The 18,370-nt window shown below is 48.8% G+C and overlaps 1 protein-coding gene across 7 annotated transcripts in view; it reads left to right on the top strand.

The window, feature by feature from the left end:
• The window catches only part of PRDM2 (PR/SET domain 2), a 125,682-nt gene that overhangs the window by 32,056 nt on the left and 75,256 nt on the right, over window positions 1-18,370 (top strand). For 6 of the 7 annotated variants that reach the window (XM_070077047.1, XM_051834336.2, XM_070077044.1 and 3 more), the window contains 3 exons: window positions 3,987-4,104; window positions 5,587-5,690; window positions 17,677-17,829. In XM_070077047.1, the coding sequence (XP_069933148.1) occupies window positions 3,987-4,104; window positions 5,587-5,690; window positions 17,677-17,829 (375 nt within the window). The remainder of the gene's footprint in view (window positions 1-3,986; window positions 4,105-5,586; window positions 5,691-17,676; window positions 17,830-18,370) is intronic. The other variant, XM_070077045.1, reaches the window with a different exon arrangement.

Here is an 18,370-nt window from a genome sequence, read left to right as displayed (position 1 = left end):
CTCGCCCTGAGCTGAGAGGTGCTGGAAGGTGTGGGGCCGTCTCACGTGGCCTAGCGGCTCTTGGCTTTGTGTTGATGCTTGTTAACCTGGGGCTGTTCGCCATGTTAGAAATCTAGAAACATTTTAAAAGTTTTTATTCTGAATAATTATAGCTTCACAGGAAGTTGGAAAAATCGCAGTCCTGTGTCCTCGTCACTCTGCCTTCCCCAGGGATGGCGTCTCACCTGGGTCTCGCACATCGATTGCAGCAGTGTCAGACTACAGGCCTTACTCACAACTCAGAAACTGCAGAATCAGAAAATTAAATGGCGATGTATTTCAGTAGCTGGCAGGATGATGACATCATCACAGAGCAGAGCCCTCAGGAAGCCAAGGGGAAAAGGCCGGTGACATCTTAGTGTTGTTTTCACAGTAGCTCTGACTTTGCATTCCTGAAAGGGACCTCCGCTTGCGGACTGGGAGTGGAGACCCTGCTGGCTTAGTGGTTACATGCGGGCTCTGCCTGGATTTTATCTTGGTTCCCAACACGGTTGTTTCCTAAACAATACCCCAACAACTGCTGACGTAGCATTTGCATTGATTAGGTGTTGTCAGTACTGTAGAGGTGACTTAAAGTGTGGGCCGTGTCCCGTGAGAGATGGGAGCTCCTCGGAGTCTGGGGTCTGCAGGGGTCCTGGAACCTGTGCCCCTGGATGCCGAGGGACGCCTGTGTTCACCCCAGTCCCTGCCTCAGTGCCCGGGCGCATGTGGAGAAAGTGCTTCTGAGAGGTGACCCTGCTCTTTTCTTTCTCTCCTTTTTCCAAAGAAAGGTTTCAGTTAGCGTCCAAGAATCACACACTCAGTCAAGTATTTAAGTGACAACAGACATTTGAGGTCCACTGCCCAGCGCTGGGAACGCAACACTGGACTGGACAGACACCATCTGTCTTCTCTCCGGTCTAGCAGGGGAGACACACACTCAGCACATAATTACACAGTTATTAATGGCCGTGATAAGAACCATGAAGGGAAAACAGGAAGGGGAGAGTGCAGGCCATGCCACAAGTCTGTGCCTTCCAGTTCTTCAGTCACTGACTTTTTTTAAAATTTTTATTTAATAAATATAAATTTCCAAAGTACAGTTTATGGATTATAATGGCTTCCCCCCCATATCTTCCCTCACCCGCAACCCTCCCATCTCCCACTCCCTCTCCCATTCCATTTGCATCAAGATTCATTTTCAATTATCTTTATATACAGAAGATCAATTTAGTATAAATTAAGTAAACATTTCAACAGTTTGCATCCACACCGAAACACAGAGTGTAAAATACTGTTTGAGTACTAGTTATAGCATTAATTCACATTGTACAACACATTAAGGACAGAGATCCTACATGAGGAGTGAGTGCGCAGTGACTCCTGTTGTTGACTTAACAAATTGACACTCTTGTTTATGGCGTCAGTATCAATCACTGACTTTCTAAGAGTGTCCCTGCTGTTTGCAGCCAGAGCCGCTGCTGCAGAAACTGCACTCACTGGAGGTGGAAGGGAGGGCTGGGCTGGCCCGAGACTGGAGTGGGGTGCTGTGAGTGAGGGCTTCCTGTGTGAGCTCAGTCCCACCGTAGTGAGGATTCTGAGATCACTAACAAAGTGTCCTCTCCCGGTGAGGGGCTCCCATCCACAGTCATGCTGGGATCATCCGGGTGACCACGGGCAGTGGGACCGTCCGGGTGACCACGGGCAGTGGGATCGTCCGAGTTCCTTTGCACCTGGCTGCTGTGCTGTGGTTCTTGATACTCACAGGTGTTCTAGAGTTTTTTTTTTTTTTAAGATTTATTTATTTATTTGAAAGTCGAGTTATGCAGAAGAGGAGAGGCAGAGAGAGAGAGAGGTCTTCCATCCGCTGGTTCACTCCCCAATTGGCCGCAACAGCTGAAGTTGTGCCAATCCGAAGCCAGGAGCCAGGAGCCAGGAGCCAGGAGCTTCTTCTGGGTCTCCCACATGGGTGCAGGGGCCCAAGGACCTGGGCCAACCTGTACTGCTTTCCCAGGCCAAAGCAGAGAGCCAGACTGGAAGTGGAGCATCTGGGACTAGAACTGGCGCCCATATGAGATGCCGGCGCTCCAGGCCAGGGCATTAACCCGCTGCACCACAGCGCCAGCCCCTGTTCGAGAGGTTCTAACACAGTGGTCTCGAGTGAGACATTTCCTGTGGGAGTGGCTGACCTGGCCGTGGGTCTGTAGGTTTTAGGCGGAGGCTGTTCTCAGGTGGTGCTCCTGTGATGCCAGGTGGGGACCCCAAGTCAGACAGAGATTCAGATGCAGGCTGTGAACCACTTGGGCCCCTTCCCCAAGGCTTGGTTTCCTCCTGTGTCTGTGTATGTGTGGCGAGGTTTAGAGGGGAATCCCTGACTCCCTTCCTCTCGGGCTGCTTGGGGTAACTTGACCAAGCAGGTAAGGTGGGCAGCACAGCGCTCGTGCTGAGCAGCCGTCGGTGTGCCGCTGCCCGGAAGTGCCAGTGTAGGTCAGCAGACGCTGTTTTCCCAGCGGGCTGCTCCTGCGGTGGTAAGTGGTGCCGAGCTTTGGCCCTGGGTCACAACCCAGAAAGTGTAACCCTGATGGCGCTGACAGGACTCCTGGCTCTGCTGGTACTCCTGACTGTTGCCTAATGGGTGAGAGCTACAAAATAATCATCATGTACCAAATTTAGAAAAAATTTATATTTCCAAAAATCCAGCTTGCAGGTTAAAATTTTCTAGAATGGGTTATATTTAGAAGTAGAAATATCTGTGTTAAATTTATTTGCACTATAGCTAATTCAGAGCTTCCTAAAGCTGTTTTCTGGAGCGAATTTATCCTCCTGTTTCGGCAGGTGTCTGAGGGATGTTGTCTGGAAGCGGGCCAGAGACGAGACCTTGGCAACCACTGTGGTGTTCCTTTCTCTTGAAGCAGCCTATTGATATTTAAAAAAAAAAAAAATTGAAATGCTGGGAGTACACAAATTTGGATGGTATTCCTGTCTTGGCACATGACATTCTTAAAAACCACAAGAGCTTCATTGTGCAAAAAATTAATCTTTAGCTTAAAGTTTGCTTTTTGCTTACATTGGTTCCTTTGAAAGTCCTTGGGAATTGTGTCCGTTTGCAGTGAACTGAACACAGGCCGGCATTCTCAGAGGTGCTGTAACCGACGCGTCAGCTGGGGCGGTTCCAGCATCGTCCCCAGAGACGTGGGACCAGGTAGCAGACACTCGGTGGTTCTCCTTTGACTTGAGAGTTGCCTCTGATTGGCCGTCGCCTTTTCCGTCCTGCGTCCTTATCTAATAGTAATCTTGCGTGTTGAGATTATGATGAGTTCCAGCCTACGTCTCGATCAGGGATCGTGTGATGTTCTTCCTGTCTTGGCTGCTTTGTGCCATCGTTGTGACCGTGCACTGCTGAATTTCTGTTTTCTGGGGAGGTCGCACCTCTACCACCGTAAGATGTGGTGTGTGTTTGGATGGAATGCTCCAGCCCCAGTCAAGCTGGGAGTGGTTGGTGGATGGGTGTTTGGGCTGGGCAGGGTCAGATAGGCAGCGTGGCCTCTGCAGTATGTGCTGGACATTTTCATTTGAGTGCACAATGTTGATTTCCATTTTCGAGCATTTTGAAGCAGGGAACGCAGCCTTTGATTTTAAAAGCAGGCTTGAGCTGTCCTTGGCTGCCAGATCTTTTAGGGCTGGAAGCAGTGTGGTGCTGGGGTGTGCATCGTTTGCAAGTGGCTGCAGGTGGCTAGGACAAACAGATAAACACAGACGGGCTCCGAGGTAGCAGCCGTTTCCTTTGGAGTCTCATAAACTAGCGTCAGAATGCCTCGCGCGTGCTTGCCGTCACCTTTTGGGTCTGATCTGCCAGCTTCCGGTTTCAGTTACATGTTTTGCATGTTTGCTTATCGGACCAGAAAAAAAACAAAACACGACTTGAGCTTTCTTCCTTCTGCTCTGATCGCCTGTTTCCTGCCTTGCAGAACACTGCCGAGCCTGTGGCAGCCGCAGAGTCCCTGGCCGAGGTGCCCGAACACGTGCTGCGAGGACTTCCCGAGGAAGTGAGGCTCTGCCCGTCTGCTGTGGACAAGAGCCGGATCGGTGAGCACTGCGGGCAGTAAAGAGCAGGTGGCCCTGAGGCTCCCTGGGGGGCCTGCGAGGCAGCAGATGGACCCTTGACCGGAAGACTGCAGTTGATTGTAAAAGTAAAACCAGGTGTGCACGCTTGCACGTGTGCACACACACACACCCACCTTCAGCACTCACCAGAGGGTGCCTTCCCCCACCGGCCTGCTCTGATTATGTTAATCCGGTTATTTCCTTGTTTTGTACTTGTTCTCACATCTGTGCCTGTCGTTGGCTGGGAGTGCCTTCGTTCTTCTTTAGATCTGCAGTACCTGAGTCCTTGTGGTCCATTAGTAGTTGCTTGAATGAGTGACACAACCTGAGGGTCTCCAGGTGCTTTGGGCTGGGTTTTCGCAGAATGCAAGCCAAGCTTGTGAGTGCCTGGTCTTGTTTTTTGTGGCCTCATCTTTCAACAGAAGGCTGAGGCTATAAATTATAAAAATGTGGTTCACGTACAGGCTTGGACTATCTTATGTTTATATTCTGTTTCTTTTTTCAGATGTTTTTCTGATAGTCCAGTTTATATATATATATCTATGTGGATAAATTTTTAGTAATTGCTTTTCCTAATTCTCTTTGGCTTAATCTGTTTGTTTATATCATTCAAATGAAAGAAAGTCATTGATTTCCTAGCTCCCCTAAATTGATTTGTTAGTGCTATAATCAAATGCAATTCATAGCAGGCTTCCAGAAAGCTACACAAGACTGGCCCAGCCTCCACTCCCAGTCTATTCATGAGGAACCGGAGGCCAGGAGAGGGACACTGTCCAAACTGACCGTGTGTGCCAGTTCCCTTGACTCCAGGGCTGGAGCCTGACCCGTTCCTGGTGGCTTCGTCATCTTGCCGGCTTGCTTTATGGTCAGTGCACAAGAAGTAGAAGCAGTCCTAAGAACGCCAGGGATGGGCTTATCCTTTGGTAGTTTCAGCCTCTGGAGGTTGTCAGGAAGCTTAGCTACAGCGAGAAGGGCTTTCTACTTGGAGCCAATGAAATTCAGAAATGTTTATTCACAAAACTGTAGTCCTAATTCTCTATAAAAATAACTCATGTTCACTGGAGGCAATTTGAAATCTCCAGAAAAGTGGAAGGAAGAGCTTAAAGATTGTTTGTAGTTTCTCTTCATTCCGATTTTTTTTCCTCTTCAACTATGTGTTCTTCAAATATTTGTGATTGCACAGTGTAGGTGGTTTTACATGTAAACTTAAAAGCAAAAATAAAACATTCTTCCCCAGTCACAGAATGGTACAGGTTCTTTATAGACAATCTGGAAAATACAGAAAAGTATGAAGAAGAAAAATGAAAGTTCCCATTAAGAACTTGCTTTGATGTAGCCTGATCTCGGTTGATTTAACATCATCTTGTCTGGCCTCGTCAACTATTTTGTGAAACTGAGCTGATTTTAATGCTTTCAACCTTTCAAGTAAGCACAACACACTAAAATGTCGGTTTTATTTTCTAGGTGTCTGGGCCACTAAACCAATTTTAAAAGGCAAAAAGTTTGGGCCATTTGTTGGTGATAAGAAAAAAAGATCTCAGGTTAAGAATAATGTATACATGTGGGAGGTAAGAACAGATTCTTGTTCTTTGCGTATCAGAGTTCTGTATATTTTAAAGAAATCATTATCTTGTTCCCTCAGGGTTTGACATTTTGAAATCAAGCCAGCGTTTCCATATGTTCTTTGTAGTCGGGGTCTTTTTACTGAAGAAAGTGTTTCCCTGGACGCGGACTCGCATGCAGGGCGCTCTGTGTTCTCAGACTGCCTCACTGCCCCCACAGTGAGCGGCAGGGCCGTGTTTCCACAGCCTTGTCCGTGCTGCTTCTCTCTGCAGCTGTGACCTGGATGCCCGGATTCTCCCCGGAAAAGACCCCACGAGCGGCTGCACACGCCCCGTAGCGTCTTCCCCGTGCTGTGGAGCGCAGTTTCCGTGTCTGGAGTAGCCGGAGTTGGGTGCATTTAGCACATGCACACTTCTGCGGAGCTTTGAGTTTTTGAGAGGTTTCTCATTCTGTGGACTGCACGTTCTCCCAGCTGTCCTGGAGGACGGGCCAGGGCGTGAGCCGCCTCCGCGCAGGAGGAGTCGAGGTCTGAGGTGAGCTCCCCTGGGCCCCACTTGAGAGGGGTTCCGGTGCAGCCTGCAGTCCGTGGCTCTGGCCGGCTGTGTGCCTGTTAGGAACGTTTTCATCTCATGGCCTTGGTTACCCTCCTGCCTCCGGCTCCATGACGTGGGCAGGGTCCACATTACCTCTGGGTTGTGAAATTTTTAATTTAAAAAATGAGGATAATGATGTCTCATTGGGGTAGTTGGGAAAATAACCTGTGTGTTGTTCCCGGGGTTGTTGCCTGGGAAATCAGTGTCCGTGTTGGGTCAGGCCCGTGCCTTCTGGAAGCTCACTGTGTCCCAGAGGAACTCCTGGTGCGACTCCTTAGAGGAGGCGTGTTCTTAGGAGGGGACCTTCAGTGAAATCACATCTGCCCTTCACACGTTAGCCTGTAAAAACCCAAAAATCAAATGCGGCTGGCAGTGCGTAGGTTCTCTCCGTCCGGGAGATCTGGAGCGCGTGTACATAGGAGCCCATGTTGCTGTTTTTCTCAGTGCCAAAACTTGTGTTTCTTAACTTGAAAAATCGGAACTTCTCCTAGTAATTGAGGTTCTCTGTTTCTGTGAATCTATCCTGTCAAGCCAGGGTGCTTTAGAAAACAGGGGTTTACCAGGAGGACCATTGCATTATGTCATTTAACTACTTGTGAGGCGAAAGAGCTCTGTGTTTGTAGGGAAAGGTGATACAAATTACTAAAGACAATGCCTGCGTCATTAGAAGTGTTGTGACCGCAAAATCATGCCCGAAATAAACTGCATTTTCAGTTTTGTGTTTCCCAAGAGAAGTGATGGGCTCTGCCGAGTTCGTCCAGTCCTGGTGGAGTCAACGTCAGTGAACTCACCGTGGGTCTGGGTCTCCAGCATAGTGATTGGGCTTTGTTGGGCATACCATGGAAATTATTGATAGTGCCTTTGGTGAATTAAGCTTTGTTCACGTTGAAGCCCCTGCATAGTATGACTTGATAATAGCTTGGTGAAAAATTGTAATTTGGAACCATGACATGGGGTTCCATTTTCCACTGTAAACTTATTAACGTCCCATTGTTATAGCTACTTCTAGCACACACACAGACAGACACATAGACACACACAGACACACAGACACATACACAGACACACAGAGACACACAGACACATACACAGACAGACGCACACACACACTAGAGTTTGCAAGTCCTTGTGATGTTGCAGGTCTTTTTGGTTGGGCTTAAAGGCTTCGTTGTTGTCAAGGTTGATTCTTCCTGCAGTCAGGAAGGAATCGATATCTCTTTCAGGTAGTTCTGATCACAACGGGGATATGTGGTATAGAAGCCTTTATGGTCTTTGTCTCTTTTTTTTAAAAAAAATATTTATTTTATTTTATTTGAAAGAGTTACAGAGAAGTAGAGACAAAGAGAGAGGTCTTCCATCCGCTGGTTCACTCCCCAGATGGCTGCAATGGCTGGAGCCGCATGGATCCGGAGCCAGGAGCCAGGAGCTTCTTTCGGGTCTCCCATATGGGTGCAGGGGCCCAAGGACTTGGTTCTTCTTGTACTGCTTTCGCAGGCCGCAGCAGAGAGCTGGATCAGAATTGGAGCAGCCAGGACTAGAATCGGCGCCCCTATGGGATGCTGGTGCTTCAGGTCAGGATGTTAACCTGCTGTGCCACAGTGACAGCCCCTAAAGTCTTTGTCTCTTAAAATCTTAAAATCTTAAAATCTGTCTCTCTCTCTCTCATTGTGTGTGTGTGGCAGAATGTAGGAATTGTAAGGTACGTGTTTCTTATAAAGAAGATGAAAATCGAGGTAGCATTTAGTTTCATTAACCCATTCCACCCCTGGTCTTTTTCTCAGACTGGCATCAGCATTCTGCTTATTAAGGTAGTAGAAATGGTTCTCATCAGAATCTTATCTGTTGTCTTCAAAGCCCCTTAAGACCTGCTTATCTTTTAGCCCTTGGTCTAACACCCCAAGAACTCCATTGGAGGCTGATCTGAGACAAAGTGTTAAATTGCTTTTCTGGAGGCCTTGATTATCTGACCCAGTCTCTAGTTTTCTAAACTTTCACTGAAAACAGTCTATTAAGTCAAAACCAACAGGAGAGAAACAGCAGAGTTTCCCTGACCTGCTTCTGGCAGGGGACTGCTGGCTATCAGAAACTGCAGTATTTTGTTTTACTGTTATATTTTTATTTATTTATTCTTACTTTTTAAAAAAGACATTTATTTATTTAGAAAGTCAGAGTTATATTTAGAGAGGGATAGAGAGAGGGAGGGGGAGGGGGGAGAGAGGGAGGGGGAAAGAAAGGGCGGGGGAGAGGAAGAGATCTTCTGTCTACTGGTTCACTCCCCAGATGGCCACAGTGGTCCCGGCCAGGCTGAAGCCAGGAGCTTCACTTGGGTTTCCCTCGTGGATGGCAGGAGCCCAGACGCTTGGGCCATCCTTTGCTGCTTTTCCCAGGCTGTTAGCAGGGAGCTGGATAGGAAGTGGAGCAGCCGGGACACTAACCAGTGCCCATATGGGATGCCAGCACCGCAGGTGGCAGCTTTACCTGCTATGCTACAACACTGGCCCTAATGACTGTTTTTTTACAGAAGTTTTTGGTTCACAGCAAAAGCGACCAGAAAGTCTAGATAATTCCTGTTTATGTTATTTTTTTAAAGATTTAGTGTTTTATTTATTTGAAAGGCAGAGTGGTGGGGTTGGTAGGTAGAGATAATGGTCTTCCATCTGCTGGTTCACTTCTCAAATGGCTGCAACAACCCATGCTGGGCCAGGCTGAAGCCAAGAGCCTGAAACTCCATCACGGTCTCCCAAATGGGTGCAGGAACACCAATAATGGAGCCATCATCCACTACTTTCCCAGGTGCATCAGCAGGGAGCCGGCTCAGAAGTGTAGCAGCCAGGACTCAAACCAGCACTCCAATATGGGGCACTGGCATCGCAGTGGGAGGCTTACCCCGCTGTGCCACAGTGCAGGCCCTCTGTTTTCATCTGTTTTGTGCTGCTATAACAAGTACCACAGACTGGGTGATGTGTAACCAGTAGGACTTTAATTGGCTTCCGGTTCTGGAGGCTAAGAGGTGCAAGTCTGAGCGGCGCGCCTAGCGAGGGCCTTCCGGCTGTGTCAGAACGCAGCACAGGAGTCAGAGCGAGAGGTCGCAGGAGCTGATTCTTGCAGCTGATTCTCATCCGTCCACGAGAATGGCGGCCCCAGGACCTAAACGCCTCCCGATAGGCCCTGTCTTGCCACTTTGGTGAGCTGAGGACTAAGATTCCAGCGCTTGCTTTTTTCTTTTCCATTTAAAGATTTATTTATTTATTTGAAAGGTAGAGTTATAGACAGAGGGAGAGACAGAGAGAAAGGTCTTCCATCTGCTGGTTCACCTCCCAAATGGTCACAACTGCCAGAGCGGGGCAGATCTGAAGCCAGGAGCCAGGAGCCTCTTCCAGGTCTCCCATGCAGGTGCAGGGACCCAGGCACTTGGGCCATCTTCTATTGCTTTTTCAGGCAGTTAGCGGAGAGCTGGATTGGAAGTGGAGCAACCAGGACATGAACTGGTGCCCATATTGGGTGCTGGCGCTGCAGTGGAAGCTTAGCCTACTGTGCCACAGCGCCGGCCCCAGGGCTTACTTTTGGAAGACATTCTCAGACCACAGTAAGTTCCATGTGGTTGCTGCCCTGCCACGCACAGCCTACTCAGCACCCTGCATCAGAGGGGCGGTGCTGTGTAACCCGTGAACCTGTACTGATGCCTTGCGGTTACCCAAAGTTTGTAGCTCACATCAGAGCTTACTCTTGGCATTGTACGTTCTCACAAACCTTCTGTAACGTGTGGAGTAGTATCAGTGTACACACATACAGGCAGGAATCATGTAAGCCCCTGCCATCTGGGCGTGGCCACTGTGAGCATCTTGGTCGTCTTCACGAATTCTGTCAACTCTGTTTCTACCTTTTTCTTCTGTGTCTCACACGTACTAGTGTATCTGCAAACACCACGTATAGAGATTTATGCAAATGAGGTCGACCATGAATGCGGTTCTATCATGTGCTTTTTCCAATGTGTTCTGGAAATATCCGTGCTAACTGCTTGTCTGTGTCGTCATTCCTCGAGGCTGCCTAGAATTCCACAGCGTGCCAGGCCCTCTGTTGGGCGTTTAAGTAGTTTTACTGTGATTATGTATAATTCCCCAAAGTATAAAGCTCACTGTGTATGCACAAGTGCTGTCCTTTTGAGATGTGAGGACTTCAGAGAGGTGGAAATGAAAATACTAATTGGGTAGTAAACCAGCAGATGGAAGACCTCTCTCTCTGCCTCTGCCTCTCTGTGACTCTACCTTTCAAATAAATAAACAAACATTAAAAAATTATTATTTGTACTAAAACAATTTTTTTTAAGATTTATTTTATTTATTTGAAAGAGTTACAGAGAGAGGTAGAGACAGAGAGAGAGGTCGGTCTTCCACCCACTGGTTCACTCCCCAGGAGGCTGCAGTGGCCGGAGCTGTGGCGATCTAAGGCCAAGGAACCAAGAATTTCTTCTGGGTCTCCCACATAGGTGGCAGAGGCCTAAGGACTTGGGCCATCCTCTGTTGCTTTTCCCAGGCCATTGGTGGGGAGCTGGATTGGAAGTGGAGCAGCTGGGACAAGAACCAGTGTCCATGTGGGAAGCCAGAGTCCCAAGTGGTGGTTTAACCCACTGTATCACAATGCTTGCCCCAGACTTTCTATAAACTTTTAAAAAAACATTTATTTATTTGAGAGAGAAAGAGAGAGAGAGAGATCTTCGTTCCATCTAATGGTTCACTCCCCAGGTGGCTGCAATGGCCAGCTCTGGACCAGGCTGAAGCCAGGAGCCAGGAAGTTCTTCTGGGTTCTCATGTAGGCAGCAGGGGCTCCAGCACTTGGCCAGCCTCTGCTGCATTTCCCAGGCCATTAGCAGGGAGCTGGATTGGAAGTGGAGCCACCGGGACACGCACTGACAACACAGGTGGTTGCTGTACCCACTATGCCATAACAACACCCCCACCCCAAACTATTTGAAGCTCCCTTTTAAATTTCTAGAGATAGTAATATTAAGTCAGGAAGTCAGACATGTTTTTTCATTTAACTAATTAATTAATTTTTTTCCAGAAAGAAAGGAAGGAGTGAGAGAGGAGAGCTAGAGTGAGCGAGCGAGAGTTAGGCACATTTTAATCTTTGGTGGGTCTTGTCCAGCAGCCCTCCTTTCCTCCTAGCCTTTAAAACCCGGTGTTCTGATTTCTTTGTTTTTTCACTAGTTTTACAATATCCATTGTTATCACTGAAAACTGATAGTTTACTGCTTCTATTTGCCTTTTGTGCATTCAGGCGACACATTTTGATTTTGAGTCAGGAAGAGAAAGGGAAGTAGAATTGTGTATCAATTAAAATTGACAGAGAACTGTCTCTACTGGGTAGACATTATGTACTGTAAAGTGAAGACGTGTTCTGTCAGTCAGCGCTACTATGATTAAATACTAACAAGTTTCATCCTTCCTGCTTTCTCAAATCTTCTAAAGTCAAGTTATCTGTAAGTTAAAATTGCAGGCAATAGCACAGCGGCCACCAGCTGATTTTAGGCCTTTTTTCCAGAAAGTGCAACTCAGCTTTCACTGTTGGCTTCCAGCCAGTGAGCCATGCTCAGCACAGCTCCCTGCTGCTTATAGCCCTGGAGCTGAGAGTGGGCTCTACGTTTTATCTAGTGATCTGTTTATTTTAAGGTTTAGTTAAGATCTGGAAGAATGACAGACTGAGAGGGAGAGAGAGAGAGAGAGAGAGATCTTCCATCTGCTGATTCACTCCCCCAGTGCTCACAATGGTTAGGTCTGGGCCATGCCAAAGCCAGGAGTCTGGAACTCTATCCGGGTCTCTCAACGTGGGTGGCAGGGACACAAGTACTTGAGCGGTCATCTGCCACTTCCCAGGAGCATTAGTAGGGAGCTGCATTGGAAGTGGAGTGGCCGGGACTTGAACTGGCAGTCCGACACGGGGGACAAGTGTCTAAAGTGGTGGCTTAATCCACTGTGCCACAGCACCCACCGTTTGGTTTGTTCTTTGCAAACTTTTCTCCATATGGCATGGAGATTTAATTTTGAATGTGGATTTAAATTGTCATGTGTATAAAATTTGAATTTAGATGCTTTTGTAACTATTTCAAAACAGCGGGGTTAACTCGGGTGGTGAGGATTGGGTTCTGCTTGACAAGAAGTTGATGCACAGTCGTTAGTGGTGGGAGAGACAGCAAGGAGCTAGGGCAGATCACTTGGTGTGGGTAGGAACGGGAAAGGGTTTGCAGACAGGAAAATGGACAGAGAATGCCGCCAGCAGCCCAGAAGCCCGAGCCTCCTTCTCCACTCTCCGGTTTCTTCTCTCTTTTCTTTTGGTGATGGAAGAAATGAGGGGACCAGGTTCGAATCCTGGCTCCGTTTTTGGTGACTTGATTATTTGACGAAAGCGATCATCAACCTTTCCTAGGTTTCCTCTTTTATGAAATGGGCTTAATAATACTTCATAATCATTTTGCAGATTGTTACAAAGGTTAACCAAAACAGCACGTAAAGCGCGTAGCCCAGGGCTCGGTATGCCGGTGCTTCCCTTTTTTGGCTCTTTCTAGAATGTGTCTGAAAGTGAGTTCACTAGCGAGGGTATTTCACAGCGTTATATTGTCACCGCCACCTTGCTTTGTTAGAGGGGCTGTTCTCTCGAGTGGGTCAGGAGAATGGTGGATCAGGTGTAACAGTGCTCTCTGGGGTCACGTCAGCTCAGTGTTTCCTGGTCCTCATGAAGATCTGGAAGTGGGTTTCTCAGGTGTGTCGTTTTCTGGGTTTGGGCCCAGGTCGGAGGTTTACCTGCCTTTGCCTTGTCTGAGAGGGAGAGACTGGGACTGGCGCCTTTGAGGTCTAGTGAGTTTTACTAGATTAAGCAGACTTTCGTCACATTTGGAGACAGGTTCTGTGTCTCAGTCACTGAAATTAATTTGATTGGGAACCGAGGTTTGACACCTATGAAGGGAATTGTGTAAAATCACATCCCCATCCGAGTTCCTGTGTTTACGGGTACACTCACAGGAAAATGCGACAGTTCCGTGCTTTGCAAAAGGCGTGCGTGTGTGATGAGGGCCTTCAGTGCAGTGTTCGGCAGACTGGCTGCTGTCACTCAGACTCCAGCTTTTATTCAAAAGGCTGTTCTTCCAGCAGCCTCGTTTTTGTGCTGTGTGGCACGAAGGTAGGAAGTTCACATAAATGAAGGGAAAAGAATTATGGGTTACCCTGCTTTTTAGAGAAAACCACTATTGACATTTTCATATATTTAGGTTCAGATTATGTTTCTCTTTAATGTTCCTATATGTAAAACAAAAATGATACCATATCTGCCTGTATTTCTATAAATGGCTTTGTTCAGTCATTCATAAATTCTGAATAATGCCATAAATGGCTGTACTTTTCTCTCTTAATTATAGAGATAAAATTCTCAGGTGATGGAGAACCATCTAACAGAAACAGAAGTTAGCACATCACCTGCCCACTGTTCACACAACAGTGCTTTTCTTTTTTATTCTTTTTAATATTTATTTATTTATTTGAAAGCATTACGGGGGGGGGTGTCTTCCATCCGATGGTTCACTCCCCAATTGGCTGCAATGGCCGGAGCTGTGCCAATCAGGAGCCAGGAGCTTCCTCCCGGTCTTCCACATGGATGCAGGGGCCCAAGGGGTTTAGCTATCTTCCACTGCTTTCCCAGGCCATAGCAGAGATCTGGACAGGAAGTGGAGCAGCCGGATCTTGAACTGGCACCCATATGGGATGCTGGCGCTTCAGGCCAGGGCATTAACCCACTGCGCCACAGCGCCGGCCCCAACAGTGCTTTTCAGAGCCTTAGTCTTTGCTGCAAGGAGGGGCCGTCACTCACTGAGCTGCCTCTGTTATTGCGTGGATGTGGACCGGCATCAGTCTCAGTGAGTCCCACTACTGTGAACATCTTTGTTCACACATCCGGTACAACTGCCCTGTCGTCTCATCAGAGTACATCCCACATGATGGCTGAAGTATATGCGTGTGTTAGAGACTTTCTTGGTCAGATTCTTCTAAATTCCATCCAAAACCTTTACACCAGTTTGTTCTCTGATCAGCAGCGTTTGGGGGAAAGTCTTGTTTCCCATACTCTTCCCATTTTTTCCTTTTCAATAACAAACTTTTTTGCTAATTTAATAGAAAGTAGTTTTAATTTGAAGTTTTATTAAGTTTAATATATTTAAAAAATTATTTTCATTTTAATTTGAAGGCAAATAAAGGATCTCTCTTTCTCCATCCACTGATTCATTCTCAAATGCCCACAGCAGCCGGCACTGAGCGAGGCTGAAGCTAGGAGCCTGGAGCTCAATTCAGGTCTCCCATGTGGGTGGCAGGGACCCAAGACCTTGCCACGGGTGTGAAGTAACAGCAAGAAGCTGGCTCTGAAGCATAGTAGCTGAGATTCAGTCCAGGCCCTCCCACATGGGATGTGTGTTTCCCAAGTGGTCGTTTACTGCCTTACCCAAGCTGTGTGTGTGTGTGTGTGTGTGTGTGTGTGTGTGTGTGTTCTTGAGGTTTTGGGTACTTGTATTCTTTTGTGAATTAATTACTTGTTAGTCTATTTTAAAGAAGTGTTCATTTTTTTAATAAAACAAAAGAATATTTTGCTTTTGCAGTTCAGTCTGGCCTAGGAGATTCCTTAGTCCCCTTTGAAGCAAAGGGAGCTGTGCGTGCATGAGGAATTGGCTCAGCTGGAGCGCTTTGCTTCCTGCAAAGGTTCAGGCTGACCAGAGCACCAGGGGGCTGCAGCTCAGGCTGCACTGCTGCTCGGAGGCAGCCCCACTCTGGCTGCCTGCTGCAGCTCCAGGTTTCCCTGGCAGCCTGGCCAGTGTGCGGATGGGGAGCAGGTGGGACCCTGCCGCCCCCCAAGACGCAGCAACGTGAGGCTTGTTACCCCAGAGTCCGGCGGCAGTTTATATTGGGATGGGGAAGGATAGCCTGCATGTGGTGCTACAAAGTAGGAACGGTGGGTGGGCAGGGTTCCAGGGGCGTGTTGTCCATTCTCCTTATTTTGCTATGCTGACAAACATGACGGAAATAGCCCTTAAACATTCTATTTTCTTTTCTTTTTTAAAGATGTATTTATTTATTTGAAAGGCAGAGTTACAGAGAGGCGGAGGCAGAGAGAGAGAGAGAGAGAGAGAGAGAGAGAGAGGGAGGTCTTCATCTGCTGGTTCACTCCCCAGATAGCCACAATGCTTGCCAATCTGAAACTAAGAGCCAGGAAATTCTTCCAGGTCTCCTGCATGGGTGCAGGGGCCCAAGAACTTGGGCCATCTTGTACTGCTTTCCCAGGCCATAGCAGAGAGCTGGATTGGAAGTAGAGCAACTGGGACTTGAACCAACACCCATATGGAATGCTGGCACTGCCGATGGTGGCTTTACCTACTATGCCACAGCACTGGCTCCCCTGTTTTATCTTCAATTTGAGAGGGAGAAAGAGTACAAGAGCACACTCATTTGCTGATTAATTCCCCAGATGCCCAATAAATAGGACTGGGCCAGGCTGAAGCCAGAAGGTCCAGGTCCCACCTGAGTTGTTACCTGTTCCCTCCTAGCGTGCACATTAGCGGGAAGCTGGAGTCTGGAGCTGGGCACTGAACCTGGGCACTCCAATGTGAGTTGAGGTTGCCTTAACCGGTAGGACAAGTGCCCGTTGCCCACCAGTTTTTTAATAAACCACAGGAGGTGCTGAGGCAGTAGTGGGCACACTCTGTATGTGTGTACCTGTCACACGGCAGGTGTGCACCTGTCACACAGCAGGTGCTCCTCACATGCTGGTTCCATGCATTCATGCCATGGTTTTTTGTTGTTAGCCTGCTTTATGCCAGGCTTCGGCAAGGCGTTGGAGGCGGTCAGTGTGTGAGAAGGCCAGTTGTCTTCTGGTGGAGCTACCAGTGCCCTGCGCAGAGCAGGTCCACTGGTGAGACTGTGTGTTAGAGCCGCCCCAGTGCTGTGAGGAAGGAAGGGAGTGAGGGCCCGGCTTGGCTGTTCTTGCTGGAGTGCTCAGGAGGGGCCCGATGAGTAGTGGTGTGATTAAGTAGGTGACTTGGAAAGGAAAGTCCTTTAACCTCTGAACCTCATTTTGCCATGTTGAAAATAGATGGAATGGGGCTGGCACTGTGGTACAGTGGGTTAAAGCCCTGGCCTGAGGAGCCGGCATCCCGTATGGGTGCCAGTTCTAGTCCCTGCTGCTCCTCTTCTGATCCAGCTCTCTGCTATGGCCTGGGAAAGCAGTGGAAGATGGCCTTAGTGCTTGGGCCCCTGCACCCACATGGGAGACCTGGAAGAGGCTTCTGGCTCCTGGCTTTGTATTGGCACAGCTCCGGCCATTGCAGCCATCTGGGGAGTGAACCACTGGATGGAAGACCTCTCTGTCTCTCCCTCTCTCTGTAACTCTGACTTTCATATAAATAAAATAAAATAAATCTTTAAAAAAAAAAAGGAAAAGAAAATAGATGGAATACTAAACCTGCTGCCCAGATTACACCAGATAATATATAAAACATGCAGCATCATACCCCAAAGCTCCCCACAAGAGAAGGCAGTGGTGGTGCCAGGAAGGTGGAGGCCACACGTGGCAGTCCCGGGCTTGGGGAGCCAGCGTGCCCAGAGAGCAGCGTCTTCACTCTCAGCCCAGGAGCGCGAGCTTGTTCCACAGGAAGGGTGGCCTGTGTGGGTCCAGGAGGAAAGCCATTGGAGTGTGGAGAGCCAGGTTGTGTGTGTGTGTGTGTGTGTGTGTACACGCATGCGTGCGCGTGTGTTTGGTGGGGGAGGTAGACAGAGTTTTTTCCCCCTTTTTTTCTGAAACAAAGTAAAAGACGAATTTCATTTGCTCAGCACGTGAATCTTCACCGATTGATTCTGCATTTGTTTCAGTGCCTACTTGGGTGTTTTTGCAGTTTAGTTTGGGAAAAATAAATCCTATTTATGTGTACACAAAGCTCCAGTCAAAAACCATTGCTAACTGGATGCAAGGATGCTAAATGAGGGCGGCAGCATGGCGGGGGAGGGGGCGCGTAGGGAGGAGTTGACTTGAGTCTGGGTGGCCAGGAGCAGGTTTGCTCTGACTCTGCAAAGAGGGGCTTGGGTTTGGGTCTTTGCTTAGGAACGCTACTGACGTTTCCCAGATTGTATCCATGGCACCCTGTCCTGAGGTATTAAGGGTCAGCCGAGTTTGCAAAAGCATGGCAAACTCACACGGCAGCTCAGGACACGTGTTCACCGTGTGGTCGGCGGGCCCAGATCCCCTGCCCCGCCACAGCGCTGGCCCCATAGGAACTGCTTTAAAGAGCGTTTGCAGATAGTGAGAACTGTCTCAAAGCTGAAGACGGGACATTTTAGATGCTCTTCTTTTAACCCAAGCGTCCCCTCCCCAGGTGTACTATCCGAACCTGGGATGGATGTGCATCGACGCCACCGACCCGGAGAAGGGCAACTGGCTGCGCTACGTGAACTGGGCTTGCTCGGGCGCCGAGCAGAACTTGTTTCCGCTGGAGATCAACAGAGCCATCTACTACAAGACGTTGAAGGTAACCGGGGAGGGCCGGCCCCTGCCAGCTGCCCCGGGCGCCTCTCCCTCCTCACCGCCCTCGGCTGTGATTGGCAGGGGCTTCGGATTCCGCAGACTTTGCAAGGGGCACGCGAGCTGCTGCGTTGTTAGTACATGGTTGTCACTGCCTCGGGTACGATGGGGAATCGAGGCATCCGGGTGGCGCTGAGTGATCACAGCCCGCATCTTCGCAGACCCTGGTGAGCCAGCCCGGTGTGCGGCATCTGCTTCCCGCCGCCCGCGTGCAGGGCTCTGCGGCTGTCTGGCGGCAGAGTGTTTCCAAGTGTAAGAGACCGTGGATAGCTGTGGTGGTTCCGCGCACGGTGTTCAGCGCGGGCGCAGCCCCGGCTTGCCTGTGCTTTGCCCTCAGCATTATTCAGGACATGTTTCTCCCTCAGACAGTTTTCTTTGGAGATGTTACGTGTGGAGACGGAGGAAGAGGGAAGTCCTGTGTTTGGGCTGGTGGTGAGGCGGCCGAGCGCACGCCGGGCACCTTCGTGAGGCGTCGTGAGCGCTGCTGG

Source organism: Oryctolagus cuniculus, chromosome 7, assembly GCF_964237555.1.
Source record: "Oryctolagus cuniculus chromosome 7, mOryCun1.1, whole genome shotgun sequence".
Classification (NCBI taxonomy): Eukaryota; Metazoa; Chordata; class Mammalia; order Lagomorpha; family Leporidae; genus Oryctolagus; species Oryctolagus cuniculus.
The sequence above is the reverse complement of the archived record's forward strand: the minus strand, read 5'-3'. Positions and strand labels throughout refer to the sequence as shown.